This window comes from Gobio gobio (genome assembly GCF_949357685.1).
Source record: "Gobio gobio genome assembly, chromosome: 3".
Lineage (NCBI taxonomy): Eukaryota > Metazoa > Chordata > Actinopteri > Cypriniformes > Gobionidae > Gobio > Gobio gobio.
Window position 1 is genome coordinate 33935998 of NC_137099.1, and position 25255 is coordinate 33961252.

A 25255-nucleotide genomic window follows, 5' to 3' on the forward strand; every position below is an offset into this window, starting at 1 on the left:
AACTTGAATGTGAATGAGTAAAATGTGTTTGAGAAAAGCAAAGCTAATTTAAATAAACTGCTTTATGATTTTGTACCAGACTTTTTGATACCCAGCTGTATTCAGAGTGGGGACATCCTGCTGCCCGAGTTGATACACTCACTAAAAGCATTGGGATTTGGAAAAAAACTAAAACTATACTGGAACACGCATAGAGGTGGATTGAAAAACAAACAGCCAACCATTCTATTTTAGTTTCTTTGATCAGGTGGTTGAACTTGGTTGAACCTAATGTTGATCCAATCTAACCCAAAGTCAACCCAATGCAATCCACTGTGATTATAAAACTCTTTTGAACTAATGACTGTAGCTATACAGTTGATGTTCCAAACTGTTTTCAGTAAAAATGGGGAGAGATGACAACATTAGTAGAGCTTTTCTGAGTTATATTTATGTAAGAAACATTACATAAACATTATTATTTATTAGTCATTATTTTGAAATTTCCTAGGGCATCAAGGGAAAAGACAAAGGTATTTCTTTCTACAGCACAACATATAGTCTAAAACAAACACAGAAGCATCACAAATCTGTGCCCCCTGGAGCTCAACAGCCCTCTGAGCCAGCCTCTGATCAGGACTTAAACCAGCGGGCTGTGATTTGCAGGAAGCTCTTGGCCTATGGGATGATGCACCTGACATGGATAACTGAACAGAGAGGGATGATGAATGCTATACAAGGCTTGGACCTCAGTTTCACAATTAATGAGCAAGATTTAATTGCCCTTGTGATGCAGTTGGAACTTGCTGCATTTAGAGCTTATTCCTGACAGCAGGTCTCCTGCTTACAGACCAGATTAAACCAGCATGTATTTCCATGCTTTTGCAGGCTCTTGTTTATGCTGGTTAGTGCAATTTTGGTACTGCCGTTTGTCCTCGCTATACAGCGTGGTTGTTTTTGTCTTAGTTTTATTCATTGCCTCAGCAGGGACTGCTTGTTTAGACATTTTTTCTTACCCATTCTGTTTCGAATTGCACACATGTTGGTCCATACATCACTATGAACTATGCTGTTCACTTGTAGTCTTGTACATGTTATATTGTGTCTTTATATTTTGTTTGTTGTTATATTGTTTGGTTTGGTTTATGTTGTTTATTTTGTTTTGTTTTTTGGGTTACCATCAGTGGAGCATGAGCTTAGTTTTGAGAACAGATATATGTTAAATGTATTATATTGCTGTCCTCATTCAGCAAGAGCTATGATATGCCAATGCTTTCATTGAGTAACCCAGTGTTCAAACACACCCGAACAATCTACTCAAGGGCTTCAAGATTACTAGAAAATCAGAGGTTGGTGAGTTTGATCAGGGTTGGAGCTAAACTCTGCAGGACAGTGGCCCTCTAGGACCAAGTTTGAGGAACCCTGGTGTAACCGATTAGCAAGGTGGCATTTATTGAATTAGCTAGTTAAAGCTAGTCGATGTTAGACTACTACAATTTTTTGTTATTTTTAAGTTAAATGTATGAATTTGCTTTATCAAATATTTCAAGCTCAGAGCAATTAAAATGTATGATTACAAAATAAAAAATCTGCAAGTTCTGCTAACTTAAACTTTAAATTTGATAAAACTGATTGCCTCAATTTTTTTGAGTTTTGCCAACTTATTCGGGTTTACAGAGTATAGTTAAAAAATTACTATAGTAATTTGAACACACCTTACACAGTAATTATGACTTTCCAACCGTAAATGTGAACTCTCCTGGAGGATTTGAGCACACCATACCTTCCTGCGTTTAGCATTATATTTTCTTAAATATGCCTGCAGTTAATCAAGTGCTTCAGGATTACTAGAAGCTTCAGGGCAGGTGTATTGGAGAAGGTTGAAGCTAAAGTCTGCAAGACAGGGGCCCTCCAGGAGCAAGATTGTACACCCCTGCTGTAGGATAAAACAGCAGTTTATAGGCAACTGATGTAACTGGAGTTATATGAGGAAAAACTGTATTCTTTAATGCTGCAGCTTTCATATTATTAAAAGATCTTCACATAAAAGCTTATTATGTTGATGCCCTGAGTCTAAGTGTGTATAAAGCTTAAAGTTCAAATTAAAATGACCTTTAAGCCGCCATGAATTGCATCCTTGTTACGATAAAAGCAATAGTCAAAAGAGTCAAAAGACTAACCAAGTCTGTTCCACTTGACCGTTGGGCCAGTCAAGCCTGCACATGTGAGCCGTGATGTTGTTCGGCTTGTTGAATGACACCAGTATACTGAACACAGGATAGGGCACCATGATACCCACAGATAGTACCCAAGTGGCAGCGATGACCTTGTAGGCATGGGAACGAGTCTGCCATGCCCTTGACTTCAGCGGGTTGCAAATGGCACTGTATCTTTCAATAGCAATGGCTACTAGACTGAAGGTGGAGATGCTGACTGATATACCTGTGTAGACAAAAGAAGGATATAAATTAATATGTGATCATATATAATGCAATTCTCATAAACTAAAATATTTGTATATATTATTATGTATAACATAATCTATATAATAATCTTAAAGCTAAACAGATTCACTTTGCATACTGTTAATTTACAGAAAGTCATTACTGGATAAGATGATAGGCACAGTATTAACTTTGACCAGTTCTCCCCCTACGAGTCTGTATTGCACCATGTATTTACAATTATTTTCTTGGGGTTGTTTATTTTATGATTATGTTGCTGTGCATCAGAGTTTTTCCTCAAAGTATTCCTGCTTAGGGCACCTACCCCTCTTAAATTCATCAGATTCAAACACTAAGTCCTGTAGAAGCTCTTGGATTGAGAGCTGCAGCTAATGGGGTTTGCATAAATGAATATGTAATATTATGCAGTGTTTGCTACATTCTGCGCTGACACACTATACAACTCACTTTAATGTATGCCCCCATTTAAATAACACACACAAAAAAAACATCTTAGATTCACCCCAAAAATGATTGAACTTCCTTTGATTAAGAATTTTACAAAGAACCAGTATGTTTTTTATGTCAATGTTTTGCTGTGCTTTTTATGTTGCATGGTTTAATGCTAATGAGAAACCAGGGCTGATACTGCACAACATCTGATTAACCAACGACTAGGAAACACTTGGGCAGATGGATTTCTAACTGAGTGATATTACCCAAAGGAATTTCTTAAACTTTCCTTTCATGATTTTTTTTTTTTCCTATAATGAAATGCAAAAGTAGCAAAGAGATTTCAGTTTACTGGGTGAGACTGCAAATACTTTTTTATTATTTTTAAGTATATAATGTCTCCTACAAATTCTTATTATTGCAAACGTATCCACTCCACATTGTTTCATATATACAGGGGTTGATAAATCCTCTCTGTGCCAAGGCCGCACACACTCTCAGCTTTTCAAAGTAGACCTTCGGGGAAATGTTCAGTGCAGTGTGCAGTGTTTAAGAACTTTTCTGCAAAGATGAATCTCTGAAGCTCTTTGACAGTTAAACGGTCAACAGTTTGACTGTATTCCGTCTGAAATAATTACTTTCCACATAAAACACTTGGGGTTACTTGACTGTAACCCTGTTCCCTGATAAAGCGGAACGAGATGCTGCATAAGCTTATGCAAATGGGAAATGTCTTTGACATAACCAGCTGTGAAAATAGTGTGAAAACACGTCAATGAAATTGACCCGGAGGTATTTATAGCCTCGGCCGGTGAGGTCATAGGCGCACCTGCTGCACGAGGCTATAAATAGATGAGCTTCAGCTGGAGCAAACCAGATCTTCTTTGTTTGAAGACCAGTCCTGAAGCAGCATCAGCACGGCCTAGCAATGCAGCATCTCGTTCCGCTTTATCAGGGAACAGGGTTACAGTCAAGTAACCCCAAGTGTTCCCTTTCAAAAGGTACACTCAATGCTGCATAAGCTTATGCAAATGGGAACGAGAATACCCACGCCGCCGTGCTTGATGGTGCCTGGACCCCTTACGGTTGTGTAGGTGTGCACAAGAACGCAAGAAGCCTCAGGTATTAGCCTGTGATGTCGACTCAAGGACATGAGAGCCCAGAGTGGCATGAGCATCCAAGCTATAAAGTCTTAAGAATGTGTGCGGAGAGGACCAACCTGCCGCATCACAAACAGTTTGTAAGGGAGCACCCCTTGCTAACGCAGTAGAAGAGGCGACTCCCCTGGTGGAGTGAGCCCTTAATCCTATAGGTGAAGCTTGACCGCGCACCTCATAGGCAAGAGCAGTAGCATCCCTGACCCAATGTGACATTGTTTGATGGTGGCAGAACCTCTGTTACGGCCCCCATGGCAAACAAACAGTTGCTCTGACTTACGCCACTGGCTAGTGCGGTGGACGTAGGCCTGAAGAGCATGGACTGGACACAGTCTATGAAGTTTCTCCTGATCCGGCGTTGTGAACGGCAGAGGGCAGAAGGTTTCAAGAGTGACAGGATGTACAGTCGACAAAGGAACCTTAGGCAGGTAGTCAGGGTGGGGATGCAAAATCACTTTCACCAAACCTGGGGCAAAGTCTAAGCAGGATGGCAATATTGACAGAGCCTGCATGTCCCCAATTCTTTTCAGAGAAGTTATAGCCATAAGAAAAACCATCTTTAGAGTCAGAAGTTCGTCAGACGCTGATTCTAGAGGTTCAAAGGGGGTCTCAACCAGACCCTCGAGGGCTAAAACTAAGTCCCATGAAGGGATCTTGGCTCTTAATGGAGGCCACAACTGCCTGGCACAACAAAGTGAGCAGGCAGAAGATGCCTCCCAAGCGGTACCCCATCCACCAGGGCATGGCAAGCCAAAAGAGCGGCCACATAAACCCTGAGAGTGGAGGGGCAAGCTAATGTTTCAAAGGGGGTCTCAACCAGACCCTCGAGGACTAAAGCTAAGTCCCATGAAGGGATCTTGGTTCTAACTGGTGGCCTCAACCGCCTACCCCACGAATGAAGCGAGCGAGTAGAGGATGTCTCCCAAGCGGCACCCCATCCACCAAGCCGTGGCAAGCCGAAAGAGCGGCCACATGAACCCTGAGAGTCAAGGGGCAGGTGCCTGATGACAACTTTTCTTGCAGAAAATCCAGAACTGAAGTTACCTGGCAGTTGACTGAATCTACATTGTGTCGTACACCACCTTTCAAAGACACCCCATTTATTAGCATAAACTTTCCGAGTGGAGGAAGCTCTAGCACTTAGGATGGTCTCAATAACTGCAGGCGAAAGCCCCGTGTCCCTCAGTTGGTGCCCTTCAGGGGCCAAACATGAAGGTTCCACAGGTCGGGCCTGGAATAGAATATCGTGCCCTCTGCCTGAGACAGAAGGTCCCTCCTCGCCAGAATCGCCCAAGGCGAGCCGTTGAGGAGAGACACTATCTCCGAGAACCAAACCCTGTTCGACCAACGCAGCGCTATCGATAAGAAGCAAGACCCTTGTTGGCGAACCCCGGCTAGAACTCCCAGGAGCAGAGCGACTGGAAGGAGGGCATACAGACGCATTTTGGGCCATGTATGAACCATCACATCCAGACCCAGCGGGGCTGGGTGACAGAGAGAAGCAGGACATTGCGCTGTCTGAGAAGAGGCGAAGAGGTCCACTCCCTGTGGTCAGCTCTGTAAAATCTGATCCAGATCTGCTTGACTACTTCTGGGTGGAGTTTTCACCCCCCCATCTGTAACTCTGTCTGGACAGTAAATCTGCTCCCACATTCAACCGCCCTTGAATGTACACTGCTCGAGTGACAGGATCTTGTTCTGAGCCCAGAGAAAAATCTGTCTCGCTATTCTGATAGCGTGAGAACAGACCCCCCTGGTGATTATATATGAGATATTTAGCTGTACTGTCCACCCGCACTAGGACATGACAGCCCCTCAATTGGGGGAGAAATTTCAGGGCCAGAAATACAGCCGTCAACTCTAGGCAGTTGATGTGCCAACTGAGTTGATGACCCTCCCATTCCCGTTGGGCTGGACGACCACTTAAGGCCGCACCCCAGCCCGTCAGGGAAGCATCCGTCATTAGCAACTTGCGACGACAAGGTACGCCTAGAGTGGGACCCAAGGCAAAAACCGGGGTCTGAACCACATAGTTAGTGTACGAAGCCACATGGCGCGCCACTTTATTTGCCTGAGGATTGGCCCTAAGTCCTCTGGCTTTGAGCCACAACTGAAACGGTCTTATGTGCAACAACCCCAAAGGGAAACCCGTGGATGCTGATGCCGTTAGACCTAACACTCTGGTGCTGATGATCAGTAAGATCTTGGTCTAGCCTGACTTTGCTCAGGGAATACTGAATAGTCTTGATTCAAGCGGGAAACCATTGTGCCCACCTTGTGACCAAAAACCGAACAAACCCTAGATAAGTCGTTCTCTGGGCAGGAGAAAGAACACTTTTCTTGGTGTTGAGTCTCAACCCTAGAGAAACTAGATGAGCCAACACACTGTCATGTGATTGTGCTAATTTTAGCAATCGCCTCTGTAATTCAAAATTTGAATGCCCCGGAATCCCAATGGAGCCGGTAATACATCCATACATTTTGTATACGTGCGGTTACAAGGCTAGCAAATGGAAGATCCGAAATTGGTAAGCTTTTGCCCCCAAGAGCGAACCTCAGGAACTTCCTGTGTTGTGGCAGACTTTATATGCGAATACATGCGTCCTTCGGATCAATCGTGCCGAATCCAATCACAATGTTGAATATGCGACACGACCGCCTTCACTGTAACATCTTGACCTTGAGTACTTTAACTGCTTCACGGTTTAAGACTCGAAGATCTGAGATTGGACACCCCCCCCCCCCACACCCTACTGGGGACCAGGAAGTAACTGCTGTCGCTTGTGACAGTACGAACGCTAACTCCGCCTTCACGGAAGTGGAGACCACGCCGTTCAAACAGGGAGGATGACAAGTAAATTAGTTTACTAATTTTTACCGTGCTTACCACCCATGCAGAAACGCCTGGCAGAAGTTCACACGCTGCCTGAGACTCTGAGAGTGACAATTTTAACACTTCCTGTTGAGGGGATGTTAGACGTTCTGTGTCCTGGATGATAGCAGGATTTAAACACTGAACGTCTAACATTTTGCTGGAAACCACTGCCCCCCCCGAATCACCAGAGGCGGCGGGGATGGAGTAGTTTTGAGGATAACGGGGTGGGGCGAGCAAATGTTTGACACGCCCTGTCCCGTGGGGGCAGACTGGGCACCAGACCACCGGACTTCTTATATTGATGACAGTCCCGAGGTCTGCCCTGGGAGGTTGTTGAGGATGACGAGCCGGTCTCCAGTCTTTACGAGGGAGAGCGTGACTCGCCACACTCTGCTTATTACCCCCCTAAATTTTGAAGGACTGAGGAGAGGTTGTGTGGCTGATAGCCCCTCCCCTTGAGTGCATTGAGGAAGAAACTGAGTGAACACTTCATGTTTCTTCCGCTCCTTTAAATCTGGCCAATACAGAGTTAACTGAGTCACCAAATGAACCACTCAAATCCTTCAGAAGGTCAGCCTGATATGCCTGCAAGACAGCCATAGTGTGCAGCGCAGCACCAGCCTGTCCCTTTATATTTATTATTCTTATATAAATCATATACAATATATTTTCCATATAAAATAATATATTATATATATATATATATATATATATATATATATATATATATATATATATATATATATATATATATATATATATTCCATATAAAATAATATACAATATATAATTCATATATATAAGCTTTGCCCATGACAGCCGACGTTTATTTTCTACATGGCTTTGTGGGGAGGTATGTCTCTTTAATGAAAATGCAGACCCAGGCGAGAGATAGCTCGTGAGCGTCTCCCACCTGGGGTATTCTCACATATCCACGCGATTTCGCACCCATGATAGTCGAAAATGTCGAAGTCAAGGGTACAAAAACACGTGAAGTAAATGCTTTCTAGACAGAAACCTCAAGCTCACTGCGTTCGGGGATCTCTCATTCACGGTACCAGACAAACTGCCCTGGCCACCGAGCGAACAACCACCTCGATAAATTCCTCGTATGGATTCACCATCATGTGAGGAACGATCGCAGGCGGCTGCTCGAGGTCCGCGGACCCAGAGATTCATCATCATTCCCCGCACGAGCCGAAGAAACGCCGGAGCGCGCTTCGGGATCACGCGGGGAAACATGCATTTGGTGAGCGAGCAAGCGAAAGGGACGGACCCGTCTCTTGCTCGTCAACAAACCCATTCAAGAGCTCCGAAAACTGGTGCGGACTGAAAGTAGCCCAGACGAGCATAAAGCATTCTAACTGTAAAGGCTTGCAATGCTCGCACTCGTCTGACTCAATGCAGCGACCGCATGCTCTTCCCCAAACACACACAGCAATAAACGTGCACATCCAGTTCTATTTGAAAGAGAACATGGATATACAGCGTTTTACTCTGCTGACTCGTTTCCAACTGATTAGATTTAACTAGAACTCTTTCCACTAATGTTTCTTTGTAACAGAGATGAGAAAGAGAGAGAAAAATCTGCACACTGCCATGTTGAAAACTAACTCCTAACAAAGATCTCAAGTTGAGTCTTGAAAGAGAGAGAGAGATTTTTTTTCAGAGACTTTGTAACACACCATAACACAGAGTTGGTCTGAAAACAAAAAGACCTGGTTTGCTCCAGCTGAAGCTCATCTATTTATAGCCTCATGCAGCATCTCCGTAATTTTTAGCCATACAGATAAGTGCAAGACATAATTATAAACTAGAAACTGTCTACTTTTATTTGTGTACACTCACGATAACAGCAAAGGCCGTGGACTCAGGGAACAGATTATTTTGCACTCCACTCCAAACGTTGTCTTCATTTCAAAAATATATTTTGTTTATTAAACGCAAAGTTTTTCATTTCAAAGGCATTTCTAAATTCAGTTTATATTTCCAAAAAACGAAATTCCGAGCCAAAATAACGAAGTGGTAAAAAAAACGTTGAGTTACCACCATGCAAATTCAAACTTTTCGCTCGTCTCTGGCAATGCGTCACAATAACCTGGCGTATGTAAAAGTCGATAAATCTTTGCAGATGATGGTATGTTTGGACAGAAGACGAGTTCTTTATTAAACTCATAAAAAAACAATAGAATATAAAATGCCACAATTTATCATAACATCTCATATGTGCCGCTCAAGTATAAGGTGCTTTCCTTGCCATCAGTGCTATAACACGCACGTCTCTTTCCATTAAAAATAATGGCGTGCGGTGGCTGGGATATACATGAACCTAACAACATACGTAGCATGATTTTTGGAATGATTTATCACGAGAGGAAAAAAAATGTTTTAGTCGCATAACATCAGTTAATGGAAACGCTGTCATTTCGCAATATTTTTTTGTCAACTTTAAGAAAATATCGCAAAAGTTTTGCGCAAATCTGTAATGGAAACTTGGCTACTGTAAAACGCAGTGCGGCTGCACAGCAGATAGAACAGCGCGAGCTGCGCACTGATTGGCTGTGCTGCGGCATCTGCAGGAACCTATGGCGAGGCGGCTGAGAGAGCGAACTAATAGAGGTCGCTAGAAAATCCCGCCGAACAAGGTCGCTAGAATTAGCATATTGAGGCTATAAAAGACTGTGTTCTGCCATAGGAATTCAGGTTTAAAATCGACTGAAGCGATACCCTGAGAAGCACAAGCACGGCGCGTTACGCAATACTCGTTCCCTCTCTCAGGGAACCGAGGTTACGTGCGTAACCGAGTACGTTCCCTTTCGAGAGGTCTCTCGTATTGCGTATGGGAACCCAGTTTAAAACGCTTGCTTAATCGACCCAAACTGTGGCCTGAGGAGAACCTGAGGCACATAAGATGGGTAACAGTGAGTACCAGGAAGGCCAACAAAGTGGGCCTCCTATAAGGGCATAATGAATATATAGGCTGGATAGAATCGGGCCATATGATTATAGAAACTATGACCGGACATAGTCGGGTCTTATAGTTATGTAGTATAGCACATGCTTGTGAACACAGTTTATATGTGTATAACAGGAAGACCAGAAGAAATCGGGTCTTAGTTAATAATAACAGGCAATACCTATCAAATGGAGAGAATCCCAGCTCGTAGATCGGGGACTTCCAGTTTATAAAATCTGATAAAAGTACATTGTACATTGACACTTCCAAGATCCATGAAAGGCACTTAAAACGTTGTTACAAAGTCCATCTCACCACAGTGGCTCTACAATAATTTTACGATGCGACGACAATAGTTTTTGTGCGCAAAAAAAATCAAAATAACACCTTTATCCAACTTGTTATTGCCTTCCGTGTGTGCCTCCACGACGCATGCGCGTGAATATGACGCAGATCCGGCGTTCGGACATATGACCCAGAAGCGATTTGTTTACAAGGAGAGGAAGACGCGCGTGTCTAAGCTGTTGGATTCTACATTGATCGTGCTTTAGGTCTCGGCGTAGTGCTCAAAATGGGGCTTAAGTGTGCATTTCATGGATTCCCGAACGCCGGCGCTACGTCATATTCTCGCGCATGCGTCGTGGAGGCACACACGGAAGGCAATAACAAGTTGGATAAAGGTGTTATTTAGATTTTTTTTTGCGCACAAAAACTATTGTCGTCGCATCGTAAAATTATTGTAGAGCCACTGTGGTGAGATGGACTTTGTAACGACGTTTTAAGTGCCTTTCATGGATCTTGGAAGTGTCAATGTACTGAATGCCAATGGAGGCCTGTCTGAAGCCTTTCTCAGCCATCAGCTTTCAACTAAAATATCTTCATTTGTGTTCCGAATATGAACGGAGGTCTGACGGGTGTCCAACGACATGAGGGTGAGGAATTAATGACAGAATTTTCATTTTTGGGTGAACTAACCCTTTAAAGGGGGCGCATGTGTAATAGACCCAGTTTGAGTACTGCCGATGCCGAGGCCATAAGACCTAGCATTCTCTGAAAACGTTTGAGAGGAACGTACGCGCCAGCTTTGAATGACGCTGCCGTGTTCTGAATAGAGAGGGCGCGCTGTGACGTAAGCCGCGCCCTCATCTGTATTGAGTCTATGACCATACCCAGAAAAGATATATTCTGGGTGGGAGACATTGAACTCTTGGCGATATTGATCCTGATACCCAAACATTCTAGATGGTTGAGAAGCCAGGACTTGTGTATTGTCAACTGTGCCTCTGATTGGGCTATGAAGAGTGAGGAGAGCTCCGTCTGGCGGGAGAGAGTGAGAGAAGAGCTTCGGCTTGAGTTCGCTTGAGTCGGCGCTGATTCCGCGCGGCGGAACGAGAGAAGAGGAAGAGAGAAGCTGGTCCTGAAAACTGGCGAGCCGAGTCCTCGGGGTTGAGAAGAACGAGCAAAGCCTTGTATGCTCTTTTGAAGAGGCGTTGCAGCGGCAACACACACACATAGATAGACAACAGAATAAAGGATATTTAACGCCGAATGGCGCAGCTGGAACAGCAGGCGGCTGAAGGCAGAGACCAGACGGGAATCAGGCATCCTCAGGGCTGCAGAGAAGTTCCGCTGAGTGCTTTTCAACGGCGGGGCTTCAATTCCGAAGGTCAACGAAGGTATCGCTGAAGGAGATTAAATACGATTTCCTATGGCAGAACACAGTCTTTTATAGCCTCAATATGCTAATTTTAGCAACCCCTATTGGTTCTCTCTCTCAGCCGCCTCGCCATAGGTTCCTGCAGTTGCCATAGCACAGCCAATCAGCGCGCAGCTCGCGCTGTTCTATCTGCTGTGCAGCCTCACTGCGTTTTACATAGACACTTTATAGAATAAAGTTTTTGCTTCATATTCTCGAGAAAAGGAGTTTTCCCAAATAATACAAGAGACCTCTCGAAAGGGAACCAAAAAAGTTATATTTTTCACATTAACAAGATACATTGTCTGCGTTCTGATCCCAGAAGTATTCCAGATCTAATTTGAATCTAAAAAAAAATCACACTGGCTGAAAATTATGCCTAATTTAAAAATGAATTAAAACGGAAGTGTACACAATGTTGCAACCATTGTAACTGAATTTGCCAATCGCATAGACAGTGATTTGTGCTCTGAGGTAATTTCCTTCCTTGTGGGTAGACATTAGCAGATATGACCACTGAGGGTAGGAAATCAATGGCTCATAATGGTTTTGTGCATTGATTGCCACTGGCTGACTAAAACTAGGAGCCCAAAGCACTCTCAGATTAATGCAATAAAGTGAGCAAGGTAATACAAGAGAATGCCACAGAGTGCCAATGAAGCTGTAGAATGTGATGGAATGTTCTCACAGGTGGGGGTTGGGCAGCGGCGTGCTCTTCCTCTGACTCAAGGCCAACGCTTTGGAGTGTGAGAATGACTTATTGCTGTCCAGCTCAGTGCCAAGTAAATTCAGAGACGAAATGCTGATTGAGTACCAGGCTGTGCTACACAGATCCTGAAGACTTATAGCTTCTACAGCTATATTATGGAAGACTTATGAATATGTATAACATTATGTAAAGGGATGATGAACAATGCGCCAGTCAGTCCATTTATTTGGGCCTTGACAATCCTTCCAAAGGGGTTCATTTTGTAATAATTACCTGATGTGTTTTTCCACTTATTACATTGCTACTTGACAAATTAGTAAATAAATGGACATAAAATATAGAATTGAGAAGAAATGTTAGTATTATGTGAGAAGAAAAGGACTGCGGAGTGATGTGACAGAAACTGCAGTGTAGGAGACTGGTTGCCAAGGACAACAGTATACAGCTTAACAGTTTGACTGCAGAGTGCTACGTTTGACCAATCAGAACCAAGTATTCCAGAGAGCTGTGTAATAAATATATATAATTTAATGTAATTGGTAACAGTTACAAGAAAAATTCTGCTGGCATAAAGAGATTTTATGAAACACAGTCAAATTTTTGTAAAGAATGAGAATGAGATGGAATGTTCTGAAAAATAAAGTTCTTGTTACAGGCGCAGAATGCTTTGAGAAGACTTCTTAATGATCTTAAGGTGAAAGTTTCTTTAATCATTCCTTTTCAATCTGATGCCCCACGGGTTTCAGAAGAATGTATTTCTCTTACAGATTGGTGTTGGTATGATTTGGGACATGAAAAGGTGTTGCTCAAGGAGGAAGAGACATCACAGGAGAAATAGCACAGTCAATGACTAATTAGCCATAAATTGTAACGTCTATAAACATAGTCGAGTCAGACTGAAACTATAATTAAGAAGCAATGACAGGGAAGAACAGATGGGCTGAGCTTTTAAGGGCTCCCTGAGATCTTAATTAGAAATTAGATGATGTATTGAGCTAAGCAGGATGAGCCTGAGTTGTGATTTAAGTGCTTTAAGCCTAACATATAAAATTTCTTTGAAAAATATATATATGCATGCTGTCGCAATAGATGATGACATCCTAATAAACTACTGCCCAGCAGGCACACAAAGTCATAAGACTTTGATATTTGGTTACATTTTGGTTGCGACGTCAGGTGACCAAATTTCAACGACAGCTCAACGTCTAATGCCAAAGTTAATTTGACGTCCAATACCAACGTCAGCTGATGTTGATATTTAGTTGTTTTTAGGTTGTGTTGTAAAGTAACCAAAATCCAACATCGAGCCAACGTCTCAAGCCAACATCATATTGACGTCAGATTCTAATATCATTAGACGTTGATCCTTTGTTGGTTTTAGGTTGTGGTATTAACGAACCAAAATCTAACGTTGAGCCAACGTCTCAAGCCAACATCATATTGACGTCAGATTCTAACATCATTAGATGTTGATTCTTTGTTGGTTTTAGGTTGTGGTATTAACTAACCAAAATCTAACGTTGTACCAACGTCTCAAGCCAACATCATATTGACGTCAGATTCTAACATCATTAGACGTTGATCCTTTGTTGGTTTTAGGTTGTGGTATTAACTAACCAAAATCTAACGTTGAGCCAACGTCTCAAGCCAACATCATATTGACGTCAGATTCTAACATCATTAGACGTTGATATTTTATTAGCTTTAGGTTGTGAAACTCTAACATGAAACAGGAAACTCTAACATCATTAGACGCTGATATTTTGTTGGTTTTAACACATTTGTAGTGGAGAAGACCTCCTGAAACTACTAGTGTCGAGGAGCGGGCGTGTTACAGATACGTGGTGTTGTCAGACACGGCACGCAGTAGGCGGATGTTTGTATTGGTGCACTTCTACAGTGAGCTGAAATGACAAGAGTGCACATTGGGTAAATAAATATAAAACAACATTTATTCATCACACAACTATTTACAACACAACCAAGGAGGCTTTGCTTGAGTTTTTGATTTTGTTGTTTTTAAGAAGAAAAAAAACTAATTTTGTCTGTTTAGTATTGTCACCTTTTCCGTTCTACATGGAGCTCAAATGGAGCTACATGGAGCCGTTCTACATGGAGCCGTTGTTTTTAAAAAAAAATTTATAAGGACAAATTTTTTATATAATGACTTTTTTCTACTTGCCCTGCCAAAACTATCACTGCATATAAATATAGATTAACCCTTATTAAAAGTTATTCCGTCAAGAGTCGTGAGTGATTTATTTCTGTCTTTTGTTATCTCTACGATATTTTCCACTTTCCATGTTATACGGTAGGGGGCGCTATTACACATCTCCTGAACGAGTACAGCATCTCTTGATTAAAACAAGCGAAGAAGAAGAAGAAGAAGAAGAAGCAATGACAACGATTACAGACTGGTGATATCACTGAATTCATAGTGTGAAATATCCTAAACCATTGCTTTTGGTTCCATCTAATAATTGCTCAGTCAGTTGTTTGTTTTTTCTTCTCTTTTTTGTGTGCATATTCACAACAGACCTAAGTAAATGTTTAGAGATTTTTAGGTTTTAGATTTTGGAATTGCATGTTATCACTTGTGTTGCCAGAAGATAAAAACCTGGCAATCTGGGTGAGCCCATGACCTTCCATCTCGCACCAGAGTAGAACACACCAGTGTGACATCTGCATTAGATATGACGAACCTGACAAAAACTATGACAACCGGTTCATAATGTGTTACGTATTGTTAATTATTTTTGACATTTAAATCCTTTTCTTTTTATATCCACAGGCTGATGACAAATGAGGTAGTTTCAATATGAATGTAATGTCTGTCCAACGTTGGAGGTTGATGTCAATCTGGTGTTGAGTTTAGAACCCAATGTCAGATTGACATCAACCTCCAACGTTGGACGGACGTTGCATTTTGGTTGAGAAATGAAAATCGATTGACGTCAGAACCCAAAGTCAGATTGACGTCAACGTCCAACGTTGGACGGACGTTGCATTTTGGTTGAAAATGAAAATCGGGTTGACGTCAGAACCCAACGTTAGATTGAAGTCAGAACCCAACGTCAGATTGGTGTCAACATCCAACGTCGGACGGACGTTGCATTTTGGTTAAAAATGAAAATCGGGTTGATGTCAGAACCCAACATCAATCTGATGTGTTCTGACGTCAACCCGATTTTCATTTTCAACTAATATGCAACGTCTATCCGACGTTGGGGTCCAACGTCAAACTGACGTCATAGTGACGTCCGGTGCCTGCTGAGTGTGTTCAATCGTTTTGTCACTTCACAAACCTAAATAAGAGCCCCTTGGATGTTATTATTCTCCTAATTGGTGACAAAAAACACTACAACACTTTTCTAAACACCTAGTCCTTGTACAAAACGTTTTGCATAAGTGAGGAAAAATGAATTTGTTTTGCAGTGGAATGCAAGGTGGGCCCATATATTGACAGCTCAAATCACAATCGAGATTTATTTGTGAAAAATGCCTGCAATTATGCCAGAAAATTCCTGTAACAAATGATAAAATGCCAAATGTAATTAAAATGCATGCTTGGCATAGCACACCAGATTATGTTACAAATTATTACAAACATATTATAATCTGATGTTCAGCCTAAAAACAGAGCGGGAGGCGGCAAATGTTGGCCCTCAAGTGCCACTGTCCAGTTTAGTTCCAACCCTAATAATCTAAAAATATAACTATTATAGGCTTTTTAGATTATTAGGGTTGGCTCTGAAATTAAAGTTTACTTTAGTGTTTAATACATTATTGAACAATGCTTTGGCAGAAAAAGAAGAATCGAACATGAATCTTCCACTTGAGAAAGCTTAATTAAATGCTCCTCACCCATGAAATAGGCGACTGTCTTGCACATCGCAGCTCCAAAAATGAAGTCCTCCAGCAGGCTGGGGATGAGATTAAAGGGCATGCAGAAGATGGCCATCATGAGATCACTAATGGCCAGCGAGAGCAGGAAGGAGTTGGTGACAGTCCGCATTCTCTTGTTTACTATCAGTACCACAATGATCAGCAAGTTCCCAAACACACTCAGGAGAAAGACAAGTGAGTAAAGGATAATCCTCACGGAGTCCATTTCTGAGGAGAGAGGAAAGGTCATTTTGGTCAAAAGAAACAACAAATATGACACTTTTAATCTCACCATGAAATAAAAATCGACAATTCTTCTTTCTTTTTTATGGAATATTGCAGTATTTATATATTTATGATTTATCTGTGAACATCATTATTTCTTTAATTCATGTTCCCTCATAATCTTTAATCAAATTCACTTGCCACTTGCAGCAACATCTCTCTTATCTTCTCTGATGATGTGCTGCAAGGGCAGGACAACCTGTCACTCACAAGAGATTGCAGTAATAGTACGTCAACCTACGAGCCAATCAATTATTGATGGGCAAAATCAAGTTCCACCTTACAAGCCGTTTCACGTCACAGTAGGAAAGAAACAACACGTTCTTACTCCCAACTCGTCACATGTTGATGCTTAGTCAGGACCCCTCTGCCTCACTTTTTAATGTAAAGGGTACCCCTTTAGTGTAATTTTCCGACGCACAGGGTGCTCCATTGATTTCAGTTGTTTGCCCAATGCATCAGATCAAAACTATCGCAACTTCCATTTCATGGCGTCTTTAATAAAGTGAGCTAACTTTTCAAAGGGAAATGTTTAAAACATCACTACTACACAAGCTGATGAGCAGAAGTTTGTGTTGTATGATTATGGGTTATGAGAAAGAAATTGAGGAGGCTCTGTTTACATGGCACCATCTCCTCATCAGGACAGTGATGATGCAGACAGTCCTGAGGGGGGGGGGGGGAATTATAGTTTTGATTTCAGATGAGCAATCTCTGAAGTAATCACACTCCCAGGCAGGTGGCTGACTGTGAATTCCTTGCCTCAGGTTTGAACAATCAATTCACCATGAATCACACTCTCCAAAGTATTATCTATGCATTTTTGACCACCTAGCGTGTAGATGTTATTAATAATCATTCTCTTTGTTTTAGCGGTTGATTTTGACTCTACAATTGAGGAGTATTTTTTCTTTATCCCCCATTTTCAAATACGAGGCTTAAGCCTAGTCCCAGACTAAAATGCACATTTGAGCTGTTTTAACTGAAAACAACTTGCACTGACATTAAAATATGTCAGTAGCCACGTTTACATGCGCACTTTTTTGTCATTCCAATTAAAATCATTTTGATTGAAATATTCGGTGGACTGTTTACATGAGACTTTATCTCAACCGATTTGGTGTTTACATGTGCTTTCAATCTTTCAATCAGAATCATTTTGTGACATGCACACACAGTTTGTCTGCAGCATCAGATTTATAACGTTGCCAGTTATAGTAACTGCAACGTTCGTGGATCAAAAGTTCTGTGTTGGTATTTTTTATATTTATTTATTTTTCTGTGGGTGGACATGCAGTAAGTTTTTTTATGAGAAACAGAGAGAAATGTCGACACGTCCTCTCCAGCAGCTTGAATGTTCCCCGTTGCCATGGCATCTCTCAACGGCCACCAGGACTTATACAGTTTTATAAAAGCTATTTATTGTTTGTTGTAAAGTGTAAGAATCACCTCAGAAAAATGTATTCTTCTGTCAGGCGCAGTGAAGTCTAGGACAAACGCTGTCAAGATGAGATGGTGTAGCCAGGCTATGTTTGTGTCATTATTCCAACATTATGTTCATAACTTGTTATGAAATAAAAAGTTTAATACCTCAGAAAAATGTCCTTTCCTCTCTTGTCAACATTAGCCTGGCCCCAGTGTGAGCGTGGCGCACGCTCTTCATTAGTGGAGGCGCGCGCGCTGTATATCAAGGATCAGGGGATCAGGGGCCTCATTTATAAAACTTTGCAGGATTTGCATCAGAAGTGGCGTGCAGATGAAACATAGGACGTGCGTACGCACAGAAATATTCATATTTATAAAACCGTGCACACGCACATCCTACGCTATTTTCCCTTAATAAATCACAATCAATTCTAAATGTAGCGCAGCTTTTGCGGCTTCATGTCACGCCCATAGTTGCCCATAAATAGTCCGTGAAACGCCCACAAGTTAATATTCATAATTTATGAATATCATGGCAAACACAGAGAGGAAATAAAAAAAAAACGTAACTTCACTCAATGTGAAGTAGAAGTTATCGTTGGCGAGGTGGAAAAGAGGAGAAACATTTTGTTTGGAGGGCACAGTGTGGGCATTACTAATGCCAAAAAGGCACTTGAGTGGCAAAAGGTTGCAGACGCCGTAAATGCTGTAGCCTCACAACCTCGGACCATGGCCAAAATAAAAAATAAATGGTCGGACATCAAAGTCGAGGCAAAAAAGCGTCTAGCGCTCCATCGCCAGAGTGTGTCTGCCACGGGTGGGGGAGAGGGGACACCGGAGCGGACCCCTCCTGATGAGAGACTGGCGGCAATTATTGGGGAATCCCTATTAATCCCTATCCCTATTATCTACGTGGAAATGGGAAATAGTTCAGTGCAAAGGTAATGTCTTGCAGCTTTCTGAATGGTTGAGACATACTTCATACGTTATTTTATCAAAAATAAAACAAACTAAAGGCATATGCATGAATACCATGATTCCGTAGCTGATGAATACATTTTTACTATGAAAACAACTTTCCCCAGCGGACAATTAATAAATCTATCTATCTATCTATCTATATAGCTCCCTAATTATCTATCTGTCTATCTAATTGCATCTATATCTGCTCCGCCAGACACATTGACGAGAATATCAGTTTTGTAGGCTACATTATTTCGTTCTGTTTACCATATTATTTATGAGGATGAACCGCATGACATGCCAATATTATTGCAGAACATATTTCACTTTTCTTTTTGCAAATGTTAATTTGCATTTCTGTTGTAATTTTCGTTTGTTTTACACTGCAGATCGATCAAACGGGTGTTCGTGTAGGCTGTTAATTGTAAGACTTGCTTTGTGAAGTCTTAGTGTTATTTATGAGAGGCAGTATTGCCATTTCTTTTACACAACGGTCTGCAGTTTCACACACTTTCACGTGTTTCTTCCATCTGCCGACGGTGTCGCCATTTCTCATTTCACCCATTTTTGTGCGTACGCCTGGGTCAGAGCTTGCGTGAAGGGCCGCACATTTTCCCGTCAAGTTTGCTTTTTATAAATACCAATTATTGCGTAGAGAACGGCGTACGCCTTCTTTTGTGCGTACGCAACCTTTATAAATGAGGCCCCAGGTCATTTACATAGTGGAATTTTTTGTTTGATCAGTTCATGAAAAGGTTTATCCCCCCTCTTAAAACGATTACAATTTCATTCGGTTTGGGCATTTTTATTCCGATTGAGGTGTTTATTTGGAGCATTTTAATTCGGATTGGACTTTTAAATCGATTACAGTGCTTCATGTCAACTTTTAAGTTGGCTATTATTAAACCACTTATTAATAAACCCCAACTTGATCCTATAGAATTAGTCAATTACACGCCAATCTCAAATCTACCCTTTCTGTCAAAAATACTAGAAAAGGCAGTATCTGTGAGGATTTCCAGTCAGGATTTAGACCGTATCATAGTACTGACACTGCTCTCATCAGAATTACAAATTATTTACTATTATCATCAGATCGTGGCTGTATCTCTCTATTAGTGTTACTCGATCTTAGCGCTGCATTCGATACTATTGACCACAACATTCTTTTGAATAGACTCGAAAATTATGTTGGCATTAGTGGAATTACATTGGCATGGTTTAAATCATACTTATCTGACCGTTATCAGTTTGTAGCAGTAAATGAAGAGATATCATTAGGAAGCATGGCGTTAGTTTTCATTGTTATGCTGACAATACTCAGCTCTATATTTCTTCATGCCCTGACGAAATTAACCAATTCAAAAGATTAACGGAATGCATAGTTGATGTAAAAAATTAGATGACTAGTAATTTCCTGCAACTTAATTCTGAAAAAACAGAGATTCTAATTTTTGGACCAAAAACCTCTGCACGTAGTAACCTAGAATAATGTCTAACACTTGATGGCTGCTCTGTCAAGTCCTCGTCGTCAGTTAGGAACCTGGGTGTGCTCTTTAATACCAATCTTTTATTTGAAAGCCACGTTTCTAGCATCTGTAAAACTGCATTCTACCATCTTAAAAATATATCTAAATTACGGCACATGCTCTCAATGCAAAATGCTGAACAGTTAGTTCATGCGTTCATGACCTCAAGGCTAGATTATTGTAATGCTCTACTGGGTGGTTGCCCTGCTCGCTTAGTAAATAAACTGCAGCTGGTCCAAAACGCAGCAGCTCGAGTTCTTACTAGAACCAGGAAGTATGACCATATCAGCCCGGTTCTGTCAACACTGCACTGGCTCCCTATTAAACACAGCATACATTTTAAAATCTTGCTTATTACTTACAATGCACTAAATGGTTTAGCTCCCCAGTACTTGAGCGAGCTCTTAACACATTATACTCCATCACGTGTATTGCGGTCTCAAAATTCTGGTCAGTTGATAATACCTAGAATATCAAAAACAACTGCAGGCGGACGATCCTTTTCCTATTTAGCACCTCTCTGGACCAGTCTTCCTAGCATTGTTCGGGAAGCACACACACTTTGTCAGTTTAAATCTAGACTAAACACACATATCTTTACAATGGCATTCACATAAAACATTTTTAATTTATATTATTCAAATCAGTTAAATGATTGTTAGGCTGCATTAATTAGGTCAGCCGGAACGGGAACACTTCCCATAACACCTGATGTACTCATTACATCATAAAAAGAATGGCATCTACACTAATGTTAGTCTCTCCGTTTATCCCGAGGTTTACTGCAGTCAGCCGGATCCGGGCCGTATCCAGATCAGATGGTGGAGCTGTGCCTAGACATGACCAACACATCCCTGAAGTGTCTGCAGATATTGTGTATAGGGCCCCCCCCCCCCTGAAATTGCCTCATGAACACAACATCCTCAATAAACCTGTCTCCGGCGTGATGACGCCGACCTTTTGAATATTCCCATCTAATAATTGCCTCATCGACACGACATCCTCAATAAAACCGTCTCTGGCATGATGACTCCGATCTTTCGAATTTTCTGATCTAATATGACTTCGGACCTGTAATGTTGCCAGAATCTTAATCATACACTGTTTGTTCGTTGGCCAGAGGAGAACTGGCACCCCGACTGAGCCTGGTTTCTCCCAAGGTTTATTTTTCTCCATTATGCCACCTGATGGAGTTTTGGTTCCTTGCCACTGTCGCCTTTGGCTTGGCTTGCTCAGTTGGGGACACTAAATTTTCAACTAAATATTCAAATAAATGTTCAACTATATTACTGATCTGCCCGCATTGTCACTATATGATAATTGAAATGAGCTAGATGACATCACCGTTTTCTCCAGAGCGGCTGTACAGCCGAATCAGATTGTGTTGCATTATTTTCCTGTTTAACACTGTGAAGCTGCTTTGAAACAATCGGCATTGTAAAAAGCGCTATATGAATAAAGGTGAATTGACTTGACTTGACTTGACTATGAGCTGGACCCCCTCAGAGGCTAAACCCTATTGTGACAAACCAGTCCTCGGACCTGACCAGTGGCATGGTTTGTCTTAGAGTTAACGCAATCCCCATCCATTTTTGGAATGATAAAATACCAGCTGTAAAATCCAGACACTCTATCATGGGGAGGAACATGTTATATGGCCTCCTTCCCCAGGTGTGGGACATTCCCACAGCATAATTCTCAACACAATGTGAGTTCCCTTGAAAGGGATCAAGTTTTCAAAGCTGTCAATATGGAATCTTTGTGTAATTACTGCATTGATTTGTCTTGTTCTTAGCAGTGTTGGGGGTAACGAGTTACAAAATAACGGATTACAGTAACGATATTACTTTTTTGGGTAACGAAGTAAAGTAACGCATTACACAACAAATATTGGTAACTACACTACTTTACTAGACTATAGGAACGCGCTTTCCTGCGTTACTCAAGCCGTGTTTGCCTGTGTGTAAAGATCCGATATGTTTAAGTGCTGCGTGCACCGTTGCCATAGAGCAGTGTTTCCCAACCGAGGTGCCGTCTGACAAGAGCAGGGGTGCCGTGTAAAAGTCCTTCAAATTCTCTCTTTGTAAACTTTGTTCAATGCATATAGTGCTGCAGTATGTTCGAATACTAGTAATTTTCGCTGTCATCACAAATGAGAAGTTGCACACGCTGTGAGAATATTTTGTCTATGTGCACTCATCCGAAAGCGCGCACACGTCTCACAGTGCGCAAACAGGGGTGTAGCACAAAATCCTGGGCCCTATGCATAGGCAGTCCTGATGGGCCCCCATGTTCCATGTTCAAATATATTCCAGACTTTTCAAAGGGCCCTCTCCCTAGACGGGTCCCTGGGTAGTCAAGTCCACTTTTCCCCCCACTACCACGCCCATGTGCGCAAATATTGAGTTCTCTTTCAAGTTTTGCTCTTGAACGGACAAACTCACACAAAAACTATGTCAACATGCCCATCTTGATGAGTATCCTAGCAGACATAGTCTGTATATGCCTTAAAACGACACATATCCGAGCATTAGGTCTTTAAAGGGGCAATATTATTAGGTCTTAAAGGGGCAGTTTTATTAGGTCTTAAAGGGGCAGTAGCCTTTACTGCTGTCTGTTTAATGTCAAACAACAAAAGACAAGGGCATCACTCACTACTCTTGATTGAATAGATTTTGTAAATTTAATAGGATTAATGTTTAATTTATACAGTCAAATATGCAATGTTATTTTACATTTGATTTCTGTACCTGAAAACTAATGTTAGACGTACCTGAAAAACCTGAAAAGCATTGTTTATTTTATTAGTGTCTTTGCTCAATAGTATTTATTTGTGCTGCTGCTTGTATTTAAATTATTTGTTCTTATTATTTTCTTTATTTTATTTGACAGTAGTCCTTTTTGTTTGTTTGGGGAAGCACTGCCATAGAGCCATGATGTTTGTCCATATATCTACACGGTAAATTAAGAAATGGGAAAGTAAAGTAATAAGTAGTGTAGTTACTTTTCAAATACAGTAACTAGTAAAGTAATCTCATTACAATTTACAGATGTAACTAGTAACTAGTAACTAACTACTTTTTTTGAGTAACTACCCCAACACTGTTTCTTAGTCTGTTGTGTCTAAATGCATGCTGCTGTCTTGGATTCTTTTCTTAAAACTATATTAGAAATATCTGCCAAAAAACTAAATTATTTATCTAATTTATCAGCAGCTAATAAATAGATGATTTCGCTCAGAATCAAAAACAGTTTAACAGGGACTGCCACCTCCAGTTGCAGTCCAGTGTAGTCAGTCACAGTCAGTAACTATAGTTAATACAGTGTCATCCCAATGGCACAGTGCTCATTCTAGTGTTCAGTGTCACCTCGAGTGTAGTGTCATAGCTTTTACTGTTGTGACAGCTCTTCGCTTTTCATGTTCCCCTGACCTACCCTAGCAGTTCCTCTGTTCTCTTGCTCTGCTGGGAGCAGTACCTGCTCTAACAGGAACAGTGCCTACCAACTGAAGCTCCTCCTGCACTGTATGTTATAATAAATAAATTAAATCAATACATTAGATCAAGTTAAATAGGAGCTACCAATGTACTCAATTTATCCGTTTTATGATGTCAGGGTCCTGTAATTTTGGTTGATCTTGTTCTTAGTTTGGTGACAGGATCTTGACACTCATGTGGTGTATTGTCTCGTCGGCATCCAGATGCTCATGCTCCATGTTTTGTCTTTTGTTCCCCACAAAGCCCACAGAGTGGTGTGCGGCAATAATGCCAGCTCCCAAAAAGTCTGGAGAGGTGCGTATATGTGTCGACCTCAGGAACTTAAATAAAGCTGTCAAGAGAGAAAGGTTTGTCTGACCCACCGCAGAGGAGATCACAGCAAAGCTGAACGGAGCAAGAGTGTTCTCCACACTAGATGCAGCTGCAGGGTTCTGGCAAATACCGCTGGATAAAGACAGTCAAAGACTGACAACCTTCATTACTCCTTTCGCCAGGTACTGTTTCAGACGCCTTCCCTTTGAAATCTCCAGCGCTGCAGAAATTTTCCGGAGAAAAATTATGGAAACTCTAGAAAGCCTGGAGAGAGTGGACGTTTACATGGATGATATTATCATCCACGGAAGGGACGTGGTGGAGCATGACCAACGACTACAGTCGGTAATAGAACGACTACAGTCAGCTGGCCTGAGGTTGAACACAGGAAAGTGTAAGATGAGGCAAGAGAAGCTACACTTCCTGGGCCATGAAATCAGTGCGGACGGGGTGCGGCCGGGGTGTGGCCGGGCCCGGCCAAAGTATCGGCTATTAACAAACTGCCTCCACCTGACAATGCACAGAGGTTAAAAATAGTTCTCAGGATGGTCAATTACCTGGGGAAGTACATCCCCAATTTAGCAGATGTGGGACGGCCGCTCTATGATCTGCTGAAATCCAAATCAACATGGACTTGGGGTCCTGCCCAACAAGCAGCTTTGCAGGAGATAAAAAGACTCCTCGTGTCCTCACCTATGCTGGCATTTTATGATGCAAGAAAACCAACCATGGTGTCGGCAGGCGCAAGCAGCTATGGAATTGGGGGTGTACTGATGCAGCAACATGACAAGGACTGGAGACCAGTGGCTTATTGCTCCAGACGACTGAGCGAAGCTGAAACCATATGTGCTCAAATAAAAAAAAGAGTGTCTGGCCGCTGTCTGGTCGTGTGAGAGATTTGAAAAGTACTTGTATGGTCTAAATGAGTTCAGGTTGATCAGTGACCACAAGCCATTGGTGCCACTAATAAACGGCAAAGACCTGGACGTGGTTCCAATCCGCTGCCAGAGGCTGCTTATGCGATTGATGAGATTCAACCCTACTGCAGAATATGCACTATTTTATTCTCGTCATTTAATTTCTGTCATTT

General features: G+C 41.7%; 1 protein-coding gene across 1 annotated transcript in view; it reads right to left on the reverse strand.

Annotated features, from left to right (window-relative positions):
* The window catches only part of cckbra (cholecystokinin B receptor a), a gene marked incomplete at both ends in the record, with an annotated part of 66042 nt that overhangs the window by 16467 nt on the left and 24320 nt on the right, over positions 1-25255 (reverse strand). The window contains 2 exons of the mRNA XM_079813657.1: positions 2160-2421; positions 16134-16382. Of these exons, the coding sequence (XP_079669783.1) occupies positions 2160-2421; positions 16134-16382 (511 nt within the window). The remainder of the gene's footprint in view (positions 1-2159; positions 2422-16133; positions 16383-25255) is intronic.